The 22,703-nt window shown below is 33.9% G+C and overlaps 1 protein-coding gene across 2 annotated transcripts in view; it reads left to right on the forward strand.

Annotated features, from left to right (window-relative positions):
- LOC112055762 (zinc finger protein 629) overlaps positions 1-19,653 on the forward strand; it is an 81,120-nt gene extending 61,467 nt beyond the window's left edge. For both annotated transcript variants that reach the window (XM_024095960.2, XM_024095959.2), the window contains exon 7: positions 9,977-19,653. In XM_024095960.2, the coding sequence (XP_023951728.2) occupies positions 9,977-11,122 (1,146 nt within the window). In that variant the 3' untranslated portion in view covers positions 11,123-19,653. The remainder of the gene's footprint in view (positions 1-9,976) is intronic.
- Positions 19,654-22,703: the final 3,050 nt, after the last annotated feature.

Below are 22,703 nucleotides of genomic sequence, written 5' to 3' on the forward strand. Positions count from 1 at the left end.
AAATTATAAATATTCTTAAGCTTTGCATTTTTTATGTCTGAGAAGTAAAAATTACACTAAAAGTTATTTATACATTTTTACAAAAAATACTTAAAAAAAATGAAAGTCGCTATTTCTTCTATGCAATAATTTTTTTAATTCTTTTTTTTAAATAGGGAATTGATTTCACATATCAAGGAATAAGGGTTATATTACGATGCACTTTGTTTCTGGCTATATTTTAACTAATAATACCTACATAAGTTTTTTATTATCAAAAAAGTATAAAAAATATACAAATTAATACAAAAGATGTATAAAAACACAATTTATTAAATTGTTTTAGTATTTTGTAAACAAAATCTCTGAATAATATAATGTAAACATTAAACATCACAAACAAAGAACTCCATACAAACAACCAAAATAATTTAATAACAATAAAATCCAATATTTTCATATCATAAATCATAATGTGAGGATTGATATATTTTTTTGTACTTTAATCTTATCAAAGGTTGACTCTTGAAGTTAATGTTGACTCCAAACAAAAAATATTTAATTAATTTAATTAACAAATTATTATAGGTACTTAATAGAATGTTAGTTTTGTCTTTCCATGTCATCGCTTTTGCAAAAAAGATTTTTTAATGACCTGTATGACATATATATTTCCGAAAACGTACTTAGCATGCATTCTTTCAAAATGGCGATCATTCATATACCAACAAATTATTTATTTATGATTCCTTCATTACCAACAATAAATAAAAAGTTATGATATGAATTTAAAATTACAGTTTTTTTTAATAATAATCTATCACATCCATTATAAGGTTTATGTTTTTCTTTCTATATTATACTTGCATGTAATGTTTCTAAAAACTGTATTTATAAAACATTTATTAATGTTGTTTCACAATAATGAATAATAAAGTAAATAAAATAGCTATATTTTATACCCAAAGAGTATAAATTACAGCATAGCTACTCGTGATTACTGGTGGGTTTATCGCTCCTTCTTTTTACGATGTTTCATGTTAAATTGAAGCAATACATTACTTGAAACCTTAATAATGTCTATTCCAATATTGATATAGAAGCGTCCAAAAATACAAATGAAAAAGTATGTAAAATTTCCATTGAGCATATTCCTCATTATTATGAGGGAAATTTATAAGAATCGTCCATATTTGAGGCAATTTTGATGTGTAGATAAAATATAAAGCCTCTTACAACCAGTATAAATCGTACCAGTTTAATATGCTTGAGTGGAAGTGCTTTTAAAAGTTTATTTATATACATATAGGTGCCAAATCTACATGTTTCTTTGTTGATCATTGGTGGTTGTCGTCAAGTTGATTTATATTTAATTGCATGCTTATTGATATGCTGCGCTATTTTAACAACGATTACTATGCCTTGCTGTCAAGAAGTTGACCTTCATTTTGTTGGCCATCATTTTTTTATATACATTCATTTTGTTTGATATATTTTGGGCAGTTTTTTTTTTATTTAAATATTGGCCATATACTTTCATACGTTACCTGTACGAGTCCTAGATAAGGTGCGCGCGCGCGTTGCTATACCACAAGGCATTACGCGTAGCCGGCTCCCGGGTTCACTCCTGCACATTTTATGGGCAAAAATGAGCGTCAACTTCTTAATTAGATAGTAAAATTAAAGATATTACGAATACTTGCATCTCAATTTAGAAAGTAGTGTTAGAGATATTGCACACATTTTGGTCCTCGTTAAGAACAATTCAGAGAAAAAGAAGTTGATGTTCTTTTTGTGGTTGCAGGAGTACGAAGGGTCCGGTAGGGGGAGAATTGAGGAGGGGGAGAGGGCGTTTCCTTGCATACATTGCGGAGCGACGTTCGCGCACCAGAGCAAACTGACCCGGCACATACTGACGACGCATACGCTCGACACGCTGAAGTATCGCGACGCGTTGATGAGTCGACCGATGGGGCTGCCGTTGATTGGGCAGTTCAGCGAGCCGACATACCTGAGCATGCCGACCGAGGAGTCGCCGCTCGACCTGGACATCGGCCCGGTGGAGCCCGGCAATGTGGTGTTGTGCAAGTTCTGCGGCAAGAGTTTCCCGGACGTGTCGTCCTTGATCGCACATTTGCCGGTCCACACAGGAGATCGGCCGTTCAAATGTGAATTTTGTGGGAAGGCGTTTAAGTTAAGGCATCATATGAAAGATCACTGTAGAGTTCATACGGGTAAGAATATTTTTCTGGTATTTTTTTTTTGTATAAAGAAAAGCTCCTTATTCTGTCTCATCCAGCATTTGTCAGCAGTAGGTACTGCGTTTGTTCACGCTACTAAAGCCTCAACTGTCTTCTATTTGAAAACTTTCCTTCCCTAAGAAATCTCGCCTTTATATTATGCTTACTACGAGTAGATCAGACTTTTAGCAGAGAATACGGAAAGTACGGTTAGCAGTAGTAGAGGTCAGAATTCGTCTAGGGAAGTACTGACGCCAGATTACTGCCGCCAAGTGGTATCCCTGTGGGCTGTATTTAGATCTATAGGGTGTGGTTGCTGGCGTGATTGGATGCACGTCACATCTGCGTATCAAATATTGTAGGCCTGCAAATTGTCTAAACGATGGTTTTCCACTTGAAAGATGAGCCCTCTACTTGTTCTGTCAACTATTACGGTAAAGAAACTTTGCCACAATTGACGTGAATACGAGATTCGTGAATAAGGAGCTTTTTTTGGTTGTACTTCTTTGGTTGTTCTTTTGTTGTAATGCTAATGTTTGGTGATTTTGTAGGTGAAAGGCCGTTTCGGTGTGTGTTGTGTGGCAAGACGTTTTCGCGCTCCACGATACTGAAGGCGCACGAGAAAACCCATTACCCCAAGTATGCGCGCAAGTTCCTGTCACCCAGCCCCGTCGACACGGAGGAGGAGAGTCCACACCAATGAGCATGGGAAGGCTATGGTGCACAAATTTATCAGAGTATATTAGCCAATACCGTCTGGAAGTAGTCAATGGTGCGAGTCGAACGAACAAACGGAGGACAATATGTTAATAGTTAAGAATGTGATTTAAACGCCGCAACTGTGATCTGAATGATATGAATAAATATTTGATATTTCACTTATAGATAATTGTCTCACAAAATTTGTTGTTATATTCGTTTCTGTTTTAATTCTTAAAGCGTTTTCAGTTTTTCTGTCGTTTGCTTTTTTGGATGACATTTTTTTACCTTTAGGTGCTTTACTTACCTTAGATATTAAATAAGTAATTTTATTAGCGATGATCCATTAATTGGCATAGCCAAAGATAAATAGGGAGTAAAATTTTCAAAATTAAAATTAAGACGTTCTAGATCTCGTTTGCTTTGCTTTTATGAATTTTAGGCTTAGTGGAAATTGTTTTGCGAGTTCGATGGTTGAAAAAAAAAATTAAGTTTTAACATTAAAAAAAATAATGTAAAATATTAATTTAGAGTTAGCAAATTAATCTAGAAATGAGCTAAATTATGATAGAAATTATCTCAGATTGATTTTATTAACCAAATTAAAATATCAATGAGTGCTTTAACATTAATTACTAGAGTCTATGAAATTTGCACTCAGGATAGTTTGTATGTAAAAATTAGAAATTCGAGGTTTTTAGTAATTTTACCATTGTCTCTCGAAGTAACGACGCACGCTCCCCGAGGTAATTCAAAAGCAATATTACGACATATAAAATGTAAATACATATTATATAGTTTGATACCTATTATCGGATTTTTAGGAAATTTATTAGAGTGTAAAATGCTTCAGTAGCTCATTCAATTGGGGAGTTCTGTGGGTGTGTGATCATGGGAATCAAAGCTTTAAGCGCCGTTTCAGTTCGACCGCATTACTATGCCTCTTCTTCCAAATCGCTTATTAGGCCTATGCCTGTTCTTTCAAATCGTTTATCAGGCCTTTGCCTCTTCCAAATCGTTTATTAGGCATTTTCTCATACTTTTGAAAACTACGCCAACAAATCGTTTGCAACTTTTTAATTTTATACAAGTATTAATATCTCTTTGGGATTTGCTTGATGTTTTATGGTCTATTTCATTTAGATTATTCTTCAAGTTGTGAACCACAGAGAAACCTGTGAAATAATCATAACTCCATATATTTTGTTTTTCATATTGTTTGGTTTGGATTTAAGAGGCATGGTATCGTCATGTAGAAAATTTTATCTATTTTCATACAGATTAACTGCGTCTCATTATTATTTTTATACGATGTTTCAAATGCTATATCTACTCAATGTTACACTATTATATTATACAATCTTTTATAAAAAAAAAGAAACATAAGAAGCATTTGAAACTCATCTCACAATTGCTGTGTTCAACAAATAAAACAGAGTCAAATACAGGGATATTTTATGGATTACAAAGTTCATTTCAGATAGATAACATAATTTATTATTTAAAATAGATACATATGTTTAGGACGACAGATTTCATTATGAATGAAATCTTTTGTCTTATGTATGTATGTTTTATTCGCGAACTGTTATCGACGTCACATCCAGAAAAATATTACTAAAGCTTTGATTTGTTCTTGATTGAAAGGTGGCTTTATTGAGCACGGCGAATCGTCTGGCTTTGGTCGCGATTATGCGCTTTATAGTCCATTGAAATAGAGTTTATTTTTGCGTAAATAACATTTCTAACTTGTAAGTGATCTAATTTATGAAATGTTTGCGTTGTGCCGTGCCAATAAGCTTAGACTACGTTTGGACTGATTATTCTTTTATTTATACATTGTTTGTTTGTTATGTTAACGGTACTCGGGTTGATCGATACATGTTGGTAATGATTCGACATTAAAATCTTAAATATCCCTAGATTAAGAGTAGGTACTTATCATTTTTTAATCATTGATAGGATTGTGCATATCATTTTGAAACAATCGAAACATTGGTGTATAACACTAGTTTTAAAAATTTCTGTAGTAAAATTAGTAGATAAAATTTTTGGAAATTATTGATTTGGATTTAAGGTGTTTATCCTAATGTAGAAATAGTATTTCTTTAACAGTTAATATTCAAAATTAAAGTATTATGATAATATAAGAAAAAGGTCTGTGATATATAAAAGGTAAGGTAACTACGAATACATCTAGGAGTTCGGAGGACGATCTCAGAATATAAGAAATAAGAATGATGGTTGTTAGAAAAAAGTTAAAACCCTTTTGTTGCCCCTTACAGTAAATGGATAAACTTTCATTTTCTCCTTTTCAGTTGAAATAATTTATCAATTAAATTCAGGAAGCCAGATGTATTTATATTTTACAGATGCCTTTTCTTTTTGTTGGTACTTAAATTAAAAATTCTTCTAATTATATATTGTTTTCTCTTCTTGCCACTTCACTTGAGTGTTGCATTTTTTAACACGAATGAAACAGTTTTTCTAGAAAAATCTGTCATATCGATACAATGTTAAGTAGGTGAATATTTTTTTTATTCTAAAAATTTACTAGTAGATCTCATCGCCCCTAGATATAGAATTTTGAAAGAAGTAGAAATTAAGTTTTAATATTATTTTATCTAGGTAATGGCGAAACGCCCTTAGGAATCATTATGTAATCAAAGTAGGTCAAGATATTTAATATACACCATAATGTCTTAAGAAACTGTTGACAAAATTTTATTAAGTGGAATAGTTTTAAAAAGTAATTGGCATTTCTTTTAGCTTCAATAAATGAATACGATGGTGATATATTTTGAACCTATACAGTTTATTTACTGTTGAACTATTTCAAAAAAGTTCTTTCATTATAGCGGTCATTTAATTTTTAATACCTTATTTTGTAAACAGGGAATGTCCATAATGTTTTAAAACCTAATTAATAATTGTCATACAAAACTTAACCTAGGTTTGAAGTCAAAACATTGACTTGTAATAATTTATCTATTATTGGAGTTATCCCCGTTTTGTTTTCGGGACGTTTCCATTTGCACACATATTTTTTATATTAACATAGTGACCCCCTAATTAGGTATTGAATTTCGAAAAAAGTGTCGAAGTCACGAGTACCGTAAGCATATCAAAAAATGTTTTCTCATTAATTTTTCTTGTTGTTGTGGCGTGTTATAAATGAGAGTTTTGTTATGGTAGTGTCTGTAGAAGGCTTCGTTGGAAGTCAAGTGGTAATGTAAATTAGACATAGCATATGCAGTATTTATTTACGAACTTACTTTCCCGAGTACCGTTTGTTAATATAGTTTAACTGGTCATTCAAAATACTAATAAAATAAAACATTCCACATACAAGAATGGATGTTGAAATTTACGTAAAGTGATAATTCAAAAATGTTTAAAAGTTGAAAATTATTTTCGATTTGGACACTTTATTAGTAAAATTGAGCATCCATTCCAAAGCGATCCTCATCTTTGTTGTGCAGTCGAAGCGAATAATCGGGTGTTTTTGAAACACTCGGGCAATTTTTGCTATTTTCGGCTTTACGGCTGTGTGAGGTTTTTTATAACTACACAAACATAATAATTCTTATTAAATTAACATTATTGCACTTATATTAGTGTTCTGCTTTAGATACATTTAAAATGTCTCTATGTAGTTATAAAAAATATCATTAGTGTGAGTTGAGATCAGATCACGAATGAATTGTTGAGAATTATTATTAATTATTGCCGTTGAAAAATTAATTATATTCGTTAATCGCTTCGCCTGTTACAAATATGGTGGTTATTAATATTATAACTATGTGAACTTTTAGAAGGTTTACCGTTTTTTGCTGTGAAAATTAATTTCGGTCTTCAGTTTAAAGGCACATGTAAAATGCATATTTAGAATAGATTGGTAGATGCGCTACTTTCCGGAGTTAGAATGGTTGAAAATGTATAAAACGAAAAAAAAATAATTAGAGAAACAATGATGTTGTTATTTGAAAAGCTGCACTGTTCTTATTTTTCGGAGTCTAACGTTACCAAACTTAGCAATATTGTAACCTTGATTAATGTTCCTCTTCTTGTTTTAAGAAAGATTGAATATTTACAATTTACATAATAAATTTAATAGCAATAATTAAATGGTTAGTAAAGATGCAAATTAACAAAGTACGACTTTTTTATCGAAATAGTTTTTATAATAGAAACTGGTTGCAGTTTTAAATGCTATTTTTGTTTCCTAACTTTCAGAGGTACTATTTATTAATTAAATGATGATATTATTATTATTATTATACATATTTCTATGTATTGACATGTATATAGGCAGTGGAGGTTGTTGACGGTGATTATTGTTAGATACAATAGTGTTTATTATATGGCCCCTAAGTGCAGTTATTCAAATTTTAACATTCACCAGTTGCCACGTCCCCGCGAACATCACACGCCGTTAGCACAAATAATACATAGTATAATATATATTTATATGATATATAACGAACGAGTAGAGGGATCGTGTTTGTATATTGACTGGAAATAATAAAGACCTTGTTGAGAAGTATTCTCAATTAGATGGGCAGGAACAAAGATAAATTGAACAACATATAACATAACACAATATTTAAATCATTAGGTATGCCTTCGATAATACTCGTAGAAACAGTGGCTTTGCGAACACACTTCAAATTAGTGACCTCACTAACTTGACATGAGTGCATTATTGGTATTTGTGGGAATATTTGTATATTTAGACTTTATTTGTTGTACCATTAATATATCTTGTGTCATAATTCTGTTATATCCTGTGATTGTCGGAGAAAGCATACCAAATGATTTGAGTATTTAAAGTTTGTACAGGTCATTGTATGTGTTCGGATACTATTGCATGGAAATCGCCTTGACGATAATTACATGCAACTGTAGGTTTTTCTCTGAATACATTTCGAGAATGGGAGAGAAATAGCACGGATTAATGCGTTTTGAATAGATACAACTTAGATTCATTTTTATAACATAAAGTGACCACAGTTTTATATTTAGAGTGCCTCTTGCCTATATAAGACTTATATAAAGGCTGCAAATCACGGAATATACATAGTTTATGTAGGAAATGAATTATTAGAGAAAAAAAAACGCTGTAATTTTATGGTGAAAATTGTAAGTTGCGTTATGATATGTGACTTGCAATGACAGGTGACTCGTTTTTTTACAGTTTGTGACAATATGGCCATTTGGTTCGCGTATTGTGCATGAGGGAGCGAGAGGGCCTCCGTAGTTAGCGCATTCCAATCTTGTGATGTTTATACAGTTAAGGTTTAATTATCTGCGCCCTCTATACCGTACTGTCATTGATCATAAATCCGCATTAGGTATTTTTAATTGGTGATTTAACTCATCAATCTTTCTTTAAATTCTTATTTTGGCCTATACTAGAATAGGCATTCTAAGAAATTTGCCATTTTTTAACTTCATTATTAATTGTTCTTTCTTTTTATTTGTCGATGTACTCTGGTACGTCTTTTGTAGGGATTTGATGGGGTGTTTAACACCCTTCTCACTTCTGCTGCATGATTTCAGCGGCTGTGTGATGCTAAAAACTATCAATTCACAAAAATAACCTTACTAATTACAAAAGCTGTCATCAATAACCTTACTAATTACAATTTGTTGGTTATTCATTTTGTTGTCTAATAATGTATAGATTTTTAGATTAAAACCATGTTGCTAAGAATTGATTGTAAAATTCTGGCAATGTCGCAGAACCCCTTTTATAGTATCCCCAAAGTATTTTTTTTCGTTTCTTATTTTCCTATATCGACGTAATCTTTTAGTTTTGTTCTAATTATGTCATCATTGTTTTTTTTTTATAATAATGAATAGTATTTTTCAATGCGACTTAATTCATAAGAAATTTCGAAATATTAGTTTGTTTATCCATTGACGGTCCGATAAAGTGGGCGAAGATTATTGAGATTAACCAGTGCAAAGTTATTTTAATGACCAATACTAGGACAATAGATTTATTTGTATAGTCTTAGATAATGTTAAGTTTCACCGACGACGCAGTGAAGGCCTGGGCCGCGGGATGAGTTCACTGGTTGAATTGTGATTATGTTACGATTTTAAGTGGCATACATAAATATATCACTTATATTGCAATTTTCTAAGTTCCTGTAGGTATATTGATTATATATTGGTACAATTTGTTTTAATAAGTATAATTTTTTTTTAATATAATTTATTTAGTCCATAGGTTTCGTTAGGAGCATGATATACGAGTACACATTTCGTACAAATTGTTCGCGTTATGACGCCCACACAGAAGTTTGATATTGTTTTAAAACATGTTGCAATAACAATCCAGCGCCGTTATGCTTGTTTTACTGTAAATTATTTATTGAACTATTTAATAAATATAGGTAAAATGGAAAGTTTTCTACAATGTTTAAGTTCTGTGAGTGGGCAACATTACATCTTCTTTGCAGGGTTATTGTGATGTTGACATCGAAACCCTGTAATTATGTTATGTGGCAAGTTCTGTATATTATGCTGTAAATTAATTATAACCAGCACAAGTTCAAATAACGTAGGTCCACTTTATTTATATTATATAGCTTATAATCATTGTTACTTCATAGAGGCATCAATGAATTATTTTCCCCTTAAGCTGTTTTATTTAACTTTCATTGTTGACATTTTAGATTAGTGAAATCTGTTTTGCCTTAACATTATTAATAGGTTATAATGTTGTAACAGAGCAGTACGATTTTGTTGAAGTATAGTTACAGTATATCAGAACGATCGAGGATCGAATCGGTAATTCGTCAATTGATAATGCAACAGTACACAAACCCATCACTGTTGATCATTGTAACTTTGAAACAAATATAAGCATATCATAGCTGTAAAAATACAATTTTGACAAATAAAAGCTCTACAATCATTACAGAACTATTGTTTTTATTTATTTGTCCCATCATAACGGATATATGCGACAGGTACGTAATTGATTTTGTTGGAGACCATCGATTGAGTTGAAGATATTTACTGATGAATAATTAATTCCTTCGCAGATGTGCTTGGACATGACATGTGGTTCGCCGAGCATAGCCAGTCCGTTACCAGCCAGCAGCCCGACAGCGCTGCCGCTGTGGTCACCGCTCCTCGCCCTGCAGGCGTGTCGGCTGCGCAGGTATCTCAGCGACGACTGCATGGCCTACCAGAGCCGCCACTTGCTCCACTCGGAGAGACGACGATGCGGCGTCTGTCTCGCTTCCTTTCCCTCCGCCTGGCTTCTGGAAAGGCACGCCGCCTTGCAGCACGCGTCTCAGTCGTCCACCGACGACAAGCCCTTCGTCTGCGAACAGTGCGGGCAGAGCTATCGGTACAGATCCGCCTACGTCAAGCACAGAGAGCAAAACCACCGAGCCAGATTACCGGCAGACAAACTTTTCACGTGTGACGTATGCGGCATGCAATTCAGATACCTCAAATCGTTTAAAAAACATCGCCTGAACCACACGCTCGAAAGACTTCACACTAAGAATACTGATCCGGAAGTAGAAGTCACCAGCACTAACGAAGTTCTGATCGGCCAGTGCGGCGAAATGGACTTGTCGATGAAGAAAAGGAACAGAAGCGACGTCCGAACGCCGCCCATCGAAGTAATTGGGGACATCGAACAAGACAGCACAGTGGACTCCAACGGTCCCACAGATTCCATAGTCACAGTGGACGACTCCAACGATTGCAGGAACTCGAGTGCGGAAAGCGACACTAAAAGAGACGAGCGCTCGAACGAAAGGAGGCGCAATCCTGTGTCATTCGCCAGCGTCAGCTCGATGGCCGATAGCTCTGAGAACGAGTCGCGCGGCGACGGGAGTAAACTCGAGAGCTCCAGCTCACATTCCGGAATATTGGGGTTCTTGCAGAACGACGACAGGCAGAGGGACAGGGAGCGGAGATTCGCGTGTCCGTTTTGCGGTAAGTGCGTGCGTTCCAAGGAGAACCTGAAGCTCCACGTGCGGAAGCACACCGGCGAGCGGCCCTTCGTGTGCCTGTTCTGCGGACGCGCGTTCGGAGGCAAGAGTGACCTGACGCGGCACCTGCGCATCCACACCGGCGAGCGGCCCTACCACTGCGAGGCGTGCGGCAAATGCTTCGCGCGCGCCGACTACCTCTCCAAGCACCTCACCACCCACGTTCACAACGCCCGCTGATCGACTGCGCCGTCCTGTTTTCAATCTTCGCATACCTCTATAGTTGATGACCGAGTCATTTTATAACAGCAAATCGGAATATTTTTTAAAAATGTTTTGAATCTTTACACTTTATTGTGGATATAATTAAGCAGGTCTAAATAGAATTTTACCATGTTATTTTTTCTTTTCGGAGTGGTATCCATAGTTTAATAAATAATTTTCTATATTTATTCTATTACAAATAATTGAACGAAGAAATGCAAAGAAATAGAAAGGACTAACTTTATCATACGTCACACTACATTTTATCGCGTAGGAAGAAGGCTAGATATTATTTAACGATCGCTTATTAAATTATTATTTATTATTATAACAAAAAAATTGAACTGAAGAAAAGAGTCTGAGTAGAGTACGATTCGGTTAATATTGTGGTTTGTTTTGGGTATGTCAATTAATCTGTAGAGAATCTTTACTAAAATTATTTTATTTATTTAAAAAATACTTTGCGCGGTTACAAATTAAGATTGAAACTTATTCCATTGATGGGGAATTTAGAAAATTGTAGTGTTGACGATAGGTAGGTAAAAGAATGCAAAAAAGCTGTGATTAATATGATTAAGACCAGTCAACAAGTTTTAAAACATCGAAAATGTTTTATGTAATTTAAAGTAAGTTAAATGTCTAGATATAAAATTCATTATAGATTTAAGAAATCTCTCTGTGCCAAAATATGTACCTCATAAAATAAACCTTGAAGTAGCTAAAGTAATTGACAAGATTGTTTATACACATTTTTTTACATATAATGTTGTATATGCAGGTTCATATTATAAACACAGTTTGATAAGATTCTGTTGTGATTTCGCAGAACAAAGAATACTAGCCCGCGTCATTTCGCTATTCTGGAATACTGAACACTTTACATAGTCGATCGCCAACATAATATACAACATAATATTTCTAAGATAAATACAAACTGCCGATATTGTGATATTTCTTTGTAGACGTAGACCGCACAAGTAGAATTTCAATTTTTATTGAGACTCAGAAAGCAGGTTCATTTTTGATCTTTAAACAAGCAAAAACGTTGTATTTTACTAAAAGAACATTTTTTACGATACATTGAAAGTTTATTTATAAATAATATTCTTATTATATTTATTTTTTCCGAGTTCAGATTCAGGTTCGACAATAATTCCTCCACCTACAAGTTACTCCAAAACCAGAGGACATTTATAACATCAGATGTTGACTCAAAATTGTAAAGTCCATAATTTAATTTAAAAGGCAAAATAGGTATTTTGCAATTTAAATTAAATTATGGACATCTGAAAATTTGGACTATGTCACATCTTAATAACATCTGAATTAATTAAACCTTACGTTACTCCAAATATACCTGAGCAAACCGCTTGTTTTCGATTTCGAGATTCGAAGTTTCGAAGAATTTCGAGTCAACGATCAGACAGATATTTTTGAAAATTTTGAAATAAATAATGCAATTTCTTTCGTCTTCCATCCTCTCTTCCTAATTTTTATTAATTATATTCCACATACCCTAAGTTCCAAATTTTATTGGTTATTCCTAATAGTTATTACAGCTAAAATATTTTTTATATTTCTGGATGTTACAGAACCGTGTGTAACGCGTTGTCAATTACATAATTACAAATAAGAGAGTTATATATTACTTAATGATTAATACTCAATATTCCAGTTAGCGGGCCAGTATTTTTTTAAACACATAACTACCTACACTTTAATCCGTCGGGCATTAGTTACAATATGTAACAAAAACTGTTTTTAGAGATATACAAACAAAATAAACTATGTATTTAATTTCGTTTTTTGATCTTGTAAGATAAATAGTCAATGCAACGAAAGAACTAGATCATACCCGCTAAAACTGCAAGTTAGGGTTTATAATAGTCTAATTTATTTAGTTAGTACTGTTGTCAATATAAAGGGATTCTTAAATGACTCACTAGAGACATTAATAAAATAATGTTGATACTACCAATCGAGCAATCTGTGGAAACGTTTGTCTATTGTCTAGTTTCGAATTTGACATCTACCTATATTTTTCTGTCTACTAAAATATAACATTATAGAGAGCGAGATAATACCTATTTCTTATAGTCATCTTTATAAAAGCTCTACACACATAACAAGAAAAAGCTGACGCTTTAGACCACCTTTTAATTTCATTAAATAGTATGAACAACATAACAAATGGGAATTAAAAAAATATCAATTGAGTCCAAAAAGACCAAAAAATGCATTTTATTATACTTAATATAATATTTTCTGCGGTTAACACTTTGGTTTTTTACATTTTTTTTTATAATTTTTTTTTTAAATTAAAAAAAAAATCATTTTATCATTCAAATTAGTTTCCTTTTATTAAGGACTCTGTGTCAAATCGCATATATATAAATAAATATATTATTTTTCTTAATCTGTATAAAATTTTAACTAAAAACTTACTTACATACTTGGTAAAGGTAGGTTTATTGAAGTGAGTCTTTTAAGAATTTCTTTTGTATTATTAGTTTGTTCATTGTTATACCTACCTAATAATACAGTTGAAATGAAAAATGTATAATAAAATATTATTGAATTTGCCAGAGGGATATTATTATAAGTAATATTTAGGTAGTAGAAAAAAACTTTTAGTATAAAACGAGAAGCAATACTCTGAATTTTTTTTTAATTTTTTACTACCGGAATACTCTGATAATAAAATTGGCATTAAGCGCATGCTAATTTAAAAGTCGTCTTTTCTGTGAATTTCCAATTAAAATTTACATTGTACAATTAAGGTGTGTAGAAAACATGCCGTCAAAATTATGAAACGCATTAAATTGTGTGTGTAGATATTTGCCATTACGTCAAATTTATAATAAAAAAAATATTAATCATTCAAAATTGATGTTGACTGTTTTTATAATTATATCAGCCGTAGTTACTTGATGTTGTGGTGTAAATTAGTGTCTTATTATATAAGATCGATAATCACTCAAAGGTACTCAAACCTACACAGAATTTTATGTTTCTTATACACAGATGATCTCCGATATATATAGTTTTTGAACATATATACTTTTTTACATATGAATAAAACACAATATGAAATAAACCCAGTCCGCCATAGCCTGGTGTCTTTGAGTGATTACGTTGAATTCTAGTAGTATTTAATATCGGTGTGGTCTTCTTAATAATAAACATGTTCACATAACTTATTAATTTAATTCATAATATATTATAATTTAAAATCAGATTCTAAAAATAATATATCGAGCACAGCAAATGTTTTGTAAATATGTGCTATAACCAGGACAATTGTGATAAATTAGATTTTAAGTGAGATCTTCTTTTGAAATTATGAACAACTAAATTCATAAATCAATTCGTTAGAGCTGATAGGGCATAGAGACTTTACTTCATACAAATGTAAATTGGTAGAAATTGATACACGTTTCTCTTAAATTTGCTTTATTTTGAACGCATTAAATATATATTTTAATTGATAAATTTAAAAAAGAAAACTTTTAGTTTATGAATGGAATACAACAGAAAATTGTTTAAATGCCTAAATTTGATTTTACCATTTCTCGAAATTATCAGATGCAATTATTTATCAACTGTTCTCAGTTTTTGAACAATTCCATAAAAGCTTATTATAGTGAATCAGGAAGGAATTTTTTTCTGACTTGTTCATTGGTATGATCAGCTAGATAAATACCTACCTCCTTATGTCTGTACCTAACGTGTATCAATTTGTGAAAATGCAAGTTTCTATGCAGTAGATTGTCCTTAAAAAATTATAAGCACAGTGATCGATTATTTCAATGCTATCTATCTATATGTATAAATCTTAAAGGCCACATGTTTTACGTAATTTCTTTGATTTAATTTCACCGTGGTTTGTGAGCTATTTTATATTGAACGTCAATTTTTATTCGTCATACAAGTTGTGGGAGAACTATTCGAGGCATCAGATTTACGTTAAGTCGATGCGAGAGACACGTGTGTTTATAATTTACAATAGCGCACAATTTTGAAGCGTTTTTACATAGTGTATTATCTCCGTCCAGTTACTGTCTACTCTTTGGATCAATGGGTTCTAAGGATTGTAGCGGCTTTTCCATTTATCCATCATAGAAACTCTAACTCCTTTACCCTGACATACGTTGCAGAGTATTAATCGTTGTGTGATTTTTTATGGTGGGTAAATAGAATAAGTTCTAGCAGAAACAATTAAAAGTTCTGAAGATGGCGCTATAACTACATTTGTGCAGTTCTTCAAAATAAATCAAACCAAAATCTTCGTCTTGTCAAAACAAAGTCATCCATAAACCTTATTAAATAGGATTTCTTTTATCGATATTAAACACTAATTTGTGGAAATGCTTGCCCAAGAAGTTTCTCCTAAAAAATCTATCCAAAATGCATACACGTTGTTTATAAAATGTTTGAAATCTTTTGTTAAATGTGTCTTATTACTTCACCAACTAAATGAATTATTTCTTACGCTACTCTCATATCAGTTGATTGTTTCTGCGTGAGCTTCTCGTTGGGTCACACATTTATTTTATGGACACTAATGCAATGGTAAAATTTATTGATGTATGAACAATGTCTTGCTGCATCGATTATTCCGAAGGCGATAACAATATCGTTCGATATAAAAGTGTTAATGTAATCTTCATTTCCATATACATCGAATAACAACGATCAATAAGACTTCGTAAATGTTTAAATAATTAATTGACGTAAGATCTTTTGAATGTTCTATATAGTTTCCGAAAAAGCAATCACCGAAGAGAAGATAGAGAGATAAGATAAAAGATATTGAACTATTTTAGTGTAGTCGGTGTATTAAGATAATTTTAATGGAATGGTCGATGGACAATCTCGTGGTGGTTGCTAAAATTGTGATATTACTATTAGTTGTTACCGCGTATTGTCTGACAGCTTAAAGATCTATTCTGGTCTTATCAGGGTCAGGGTTTCGGAAAATCCAACCCGAGTTGCGTCTCGTCTTACAAATTTCAGATGTCTTTTAAATTTTGTAGACTAGATAAGTTCAAAGTGCAAAATGCAAGTATTTAATTTTCTGACATGAAAAGGAACGACACTAAAAAGAATAAATGAAGAAGATGAAGAATTGACTATAGTTGAGTTTCGTACTCAAGTAAAATGTTTAAATCAATAACATTCCTTTAGATAGCTTCATAAAGTTTGTCCATGATAGTTTCTGTTTGGAAATTATACCTAGGTACCATAATAATTGTAATTACCTTTCGTGAAACAACACAGCCGCATTTACAGGTTATAAAGAATTGTGCTTGATGATAAATTTGTGAAGAACAACGGCATGTCTTTTGTGATATGCGGAGACTCGGACCCTAATATGTCTAGATAGATCACGAGGCTTAGCATCCATTGGCTAAGCAGCGCAACGCAACAAGACTATTACCTAAGGCTTTTAACACCATTAATATGAACAGTAAACGAAACCTACGAACTCATTATGCGCTGTTTACCCATGTGTATTAGCTGATTTCTGGCTTAATTGTATTCTTACTTATACAATACATACATATATACTTAAATAGCAATAATAGACATTTTTTTAATAATTACTGACTGACATCTTATGACTTGGTATACATGACTTTTCGTATGTCCTTAAATCTGCAGACGAAGCATATAACCAGCCTAAAGTGGAAAAAATGCCTATGATAGAACATCATCTGGTAAGAATACACTCGGTGTCTTGCGCCTGTTAACCTGTGACAGATACCTAAGTTCCTGTATGTAATTTCACGGCAACATTATCCTTATATTGGAACACGTCATACTAGATACTTCCCTCGATGAGTTCTCTTGTTGCGTTGCGTTGCCTGTGGGACTCTCCACACCAGCCATCGATTGACGTAGACTGATTTTCGGGTAGAAGTAAAGTAGGCCAGAACTTTCGCAGTCAATAAGTAATATTATAATTAATAAAATAGGTATTCATTTTAAACTTTTTAAAAGCCAAATCGCTGTCTCAATAGTTTTATAATGTAAAAAAAAAAAAACAATAAGAGAGTTTATTTAATTTTAAACATAACTTATACATAATGTTTTATATACCAACCTTAAATTATTTTTCAGATGTATTGATTTTTATACATGTCCATATACAAACAATGAATAGAGGTAAGTGTAGATAACGTAGATGGGTCTATTAACCGCGTGGTGCTACAAAGTGTAAAGATATGTGATAGATATTGTTCTTCAGAGACATTTTATTTATTGAAGCTTCCATAGTAAATAAAATATGAACATTAACATTTTTAATATACAAACAAGATCAGCAATAATTTGGTTTAGGTACAATAATAGACGTTCTAATATAGTAAACAATTCATTATTGGGCATTGTGCAAACGAAGACTCTGTTGGCAGTCTCACCGGATATTCTGATTCGTCGTTAAAACTGTATGCGAATACAGTTGTACGATAAATAAAAAAGTTACTAAAATATACATAAAATGAAACAGCAATTTGTGAGTAGGTACCTATTGAAATATTTTAAATGTTAGTGCGCTTAAACAACTGAAATAACTTTTTATTGAATAGGTAGTAGGTATCTTGAGGACATTTTTGTATCTAGTTGTGAACACTCTGTGAAGGTTTTTAGGTTTGTGCCGAGTAGGAGCAACTGGAAACTATTTTGTCTGAGAATGGAGTGATTTTTTTCATCTAAATTTGATGTGTAGTTTTGGGCGTATTCGTTTGCATGTCAATTGCTGTAGTAAGAAAAGAGTCTACGTTTGTACAATGCCTTTCATTTCTTCATACCCAAGCAACAAGCAAATAGTTTGAACACCATTTTGAATTGTATTCTATATTGGAACAAGTTATAAAATAAGATTATTATTTTCCAGTATTTATGAACAAAAAGAAAATGTATTACGTGTCTCTTGGAAACCAAAGTATCTACGTTGTTTTGAGTTTACCAGTCTCTTCACACTTGCGTTTCTTCAGATTAGGTATTAATGTGATGCAAGTGACGAGCTAGGTCATCTGGTAAAACGTTCGTGTGAAGTGGCTGCTTAATCTTTGGTCGGAGCGTAATAGAATAATTTCAATGTCTGGCGATTATTGTTATACAAACTCTGTTAGAAGAGTTTGAACACTTTTTTGCAGAATAGTTTTTCGTTTCTTATAGAGTTTAGTTTGTTTTTCGTTTATACATTTTTAGTAAATTTATTATGTATTTGTAAGTTTAACGTATTTGATACAGTTAGATAGTTAATGATTTGGTTTGACTTGTCAATGGTCGCTCATTATATGAATGTGTTAACTTGTTTTATGGCCTTATTATAATATAAAATGTCGTAAATTGTAAAACAATAAGCTTTGTATGGTACAATTTTATAAATGCTTACGGCTCTACGGGCAGATTTTTAGGTTGACTCTTAATATTAATAATATCTTAGTCTCATTTCTGGTAGATAGTTAAAAAAAAGGTTTTTATGTTGTAAAATGTTTTTAATTTAATATATCTGTGAATGAGGGAATTCGCCCATTGGACAAGCAAATCATTTTGCACTGTGAAGAAGTTTGTCTAATTTGATTTTATTTGTTTAATTTTGCACTTTTGGTTCAATTTAATATTGTACATTGTAAATCTAAAATATTGAAATTTTATACTTAATATAGGTATTTTAATCTGTTGTAATCTTGCAGTTAACGATGTAGAAGTCCAGTTACCAATTAGACTAGCGAAGCATGAAGTCAAGAGTTCTACTAATTCAAGTAATTTATTGCTATGTTCATTTAATTCGATTAAATTTTTAATTTGACAACACCATACTGAGGGATCTTGGACAACGAATATTTACTTGAATTTTATTAACTCTTCCTTAATAGATATTAAGAATTTGTCCAGATTGCTTCAGTAATAAATGCTCTACTTTCTACCTCAAGCGATTGTTGCCGGGCAATTATTGCTCAAAAAATTGCCCGTATAACATCTAGGATGTATTATGTGAATGTATGATTTTTCGATATCGTTGAATTGTTGTGCAACGGAGAGTACTTAGTAGTGAGTTTATCTTTTGTTTGTTTCTTTTGGTTTGTTATATTTATGCCCGATGGGTGAATTCCGTAATTTTAAGCCAACGTTAGTGTAATACTTACTGTTATATGATATTATAATATATTTTTTTTACTGGTATATTTCAGATAATTATTACTGTTAAACAGATGAACCTGTTTTATAGTTTTAACACGACAAAACATTTTAAATAGGAATTTTATAAATTTTTATTTGACAATGTCGAAAGTTTTATCTACGAAACAGTCCATTGATTTTTAAATCTCTTGTCCATTTTCCAAGTAACTTAGGATATAGTTCGATATTTTGGATATGTATTAAGCCACTTTAAAAAATTGCTATTGTGTATATTGTTTCAATTAATATTATCGATGTGCAAAATTATAGTAAATGTCTTGGATCTCTAAAAATTAAGAAAAAAAAAAAGACAAAAACACTTCACGAAATTTCTAAATGTGCAATAAATGTGTGTGTTGTAGTGTTACCATTAGGCGTATAAAAATTTTTACTAAAAATTATGGTTACTTACTAAAAGATGCACAGTGGATGCGACTGTTCATTTTTTTTCAATATGTTTTTCGACATTACTCTGATCTCAATAAGTGTAACCATACTTTTTAGTGTGTTAAATGAAAATTTGGGACTTAAAGGCACATTTTCCTATTGTAATTGAAAAATGGTTTGAAAACGTGTTGAAAATGGATTTGTTGGGTATAATTAATTTCGTAATGAAATATATTTGTTTCATTAAAAGATCTTTTATTTGAACAGCCCCGTCTTTAGTAAGGAAGATTAATTTAAAAATATGTTATATGTATCCTAATCTAACCCAACATGTCCTCTTTGAACCAGGACATGCCGCGCTAAAATAAGGTATCTACAAGTCATATGAGGGTGTATGATTGAAGCCGTCGTGTGACTAGACAGAGATTTCAGTCGCTGGTGCCTAATCTGGCAGAGATGTGATGCTGTACCTACACCGAATGGTAGGTAGGTATAGGACTTTCGATTAGGTATTTCGGATCGGGAAAAGAGAGAATACCTGTAGTGTCAGCCGAACCTACGTCCTGTTATGCTGGTTCGAGAATCTACGTCCGTTGTTGTCTGTCGCGTTGCAATAGACTTTGCATAGGTTGCGACAGTGGCGTAGCGATGTGGGGGCAATGGGGTCAGATGCCCCGGGTGGGATAAAACAGTCAATGTCCCCACGATTTTGTTAAAAAAAAAAATGGAAAATTGTACGTGCACTCCTCATAAAACTCATTATTAAAAATCTCGCACAAAAATATGCCTTTCTGTAGCCTGCTGTAATTCGTAGTTTGTAGTGCACGGACTTGCTCGATAGGCCATCATAGATTTGTGCTAATTCCGAAGCATTGGCAGTTCATCTTGATGTACAATGTCAATCAAAACGCCAGGTAATAATATTATTAGATAATGGTGATAATAATTCGCAACTCGTTGAGCTATGTCGGTGACTTTGGTTCTTCTGCGGATCTCCTCATTTCTGATTCGATCACGCAGAGATACTCCTAACATAGCTCGTTCCATCGCCCGCTGTGTGACTCTGAGCCTTCTTATGAGGCCCATAGTTAGCGACCAAGTCTCGGAACCATAGGTCATCACTGGCAACACGCACTGTTCGAAGACTTTTGTCTTCAGGCACTGAGGAATTTCGGACGAAAAGATGTCGCGAAGTTTCCCGAATGCAGCCCAGCCGAGTTGGATTCGACGGTTCACCTCTTTCTCGAAATTGGACCTACCTAACTGGATCATATGTCCTAGGTATATGTATTCGTCTACAATTTCGAGTGCAGCGTTCTCAACTATAACTGGGTGGAGCGATACATGAGCATTACACATTATTTTTGTTTTGCCCATGTTCATTTTCAGGCCCACCTGTTGAGAAACGCTGCTGAGGTCATTGAGCATGGTACTAAGGTCATCCAGAGTCTGTGCCATGATGACTACATCATCCGCGAACCGCAGTTGAGTGATGTACTCGCCATTGATGTTGATGCCAAGTCCGCCCCAGTCCAGAAGCTTAAAGACGTCTTCCAATGCGGCGGTAAATAGCTTCGGAGAGATCACATCTCCCTGACGCACTCCTCGCTGCAACTGGATTGGCCTCGTAGTCTGATCCTGAATACGGACTGACATAGTGGCGTTTTCGTACAAGCACTTCAACGCTTGGATATACCTGTAATCAATTCGGCATCTCTGCAATGACCTTAGCACAGCCCAGGTTTCCACCGAATCGAAGGCTTTCTCATAGTCCACAAACGCTAAGCAAAGTGGCTGGTTATACTCGTGAGTCTTCTGTATAACCTGCCGCAGCGTATGGATGTGGTCTATGGTACTAAAGCCTTTTCGGAAACCGGCTTGTTCGGGAGGCTGGAAGTCGTCAAATCTATTAGCGAGACGATTCGTAATGACTCTCGAGAACAATTTGTAAACATGGCTTAGCAGCGAGATGGGTCTGTAATTCTTCAGCAAGGTGTTGTCACCTTTTTTGAAGAACAGAACCACCACGCTCCTATGCCACGCCTCAGGCGTCGTGCCCTCGTGAATGACGGAATTGAACAATCGCTGAAGGACTTTAAGTATCGGTTTTCCACCCGCTTTCAGGAGTTCTGCTGTGATTCCGTCCTCACCTGGCATAGCTCAACGAGTTGCGAAGCTGAAGTGGCAATGGGCGGGGCACATAGTGCGAAGAGCCGATGGACGTTGGGGTCCCAAAGTGCTGGAATGGCGACCCCGCACTAGTAAGCGCAGTGTTGGCCGACCCCCCACCAGGTGGACTGACGACATCAAGCGAGTCGCAGGGATTCGCTGGATGCAGGCGGCTCAGTATCGTGATGTTTGGAAATCCCTACAAAAGGCCTATGTCCTGCAGTGGACGTCCATCGGCTGATATGATGATGATGATGATGATGATAATAATTAGTAGAAAACTTAAAATTATAATTAGGAGGGTTCCAAACGCGCCTTGATTATAATCGGTTGAGCCCACCACAAACCCAGCCAGAATAAAACATATTAATGATAAAGTAAGTAGGTAACAATTGTAGATAACCATAGAGGGGCTAAAAATTTTGAGTCAGTCTCGGGTAGCAGTCGGCTTCGGACGGAGAAAACCCTGGCTACGCCTCTGGGTGCAGCAAGCGATGTATGCGGCGTATGATCATTTTATATTGTATTGTAGTATTGATCATTAGTGTTTCATCCATCGCTAAGAGAGGTCGAGATCGTCGTAAGAGTTTCTCGGAGCGCCAACAGCCAGCAGTGAGGAAGCGCGATCGCTTAGGTTAGGTAGGTATACTACCTAATAAGGTAGTGTAGGAAATAGTAGTCTGAGACGGATATGACGTCGCTCGATCTCGTGTTGGCTCCTGCCGACGCTAGGTGGCGCGACTTGTTTCCGTAAAGGGGGGTGGCGATCGTTTGGCGGGAACGACTTGCGATATAAGACACCCGTCGTACT

This window comes from Bicyclus anynana, chromosome 12 (genome assembly GCF_947172395.1).
Source record: "Bicyclus anynana chromosome 12, ilBicAnyn1.1, whole genome shotgun sequence".
Lineage (NCBI taxonomy): Eukaryota > Metazoa > Arthropoda > Insecta > Lepidoptera > Nymphalidae > Bicyclus > Bicyclus anynana.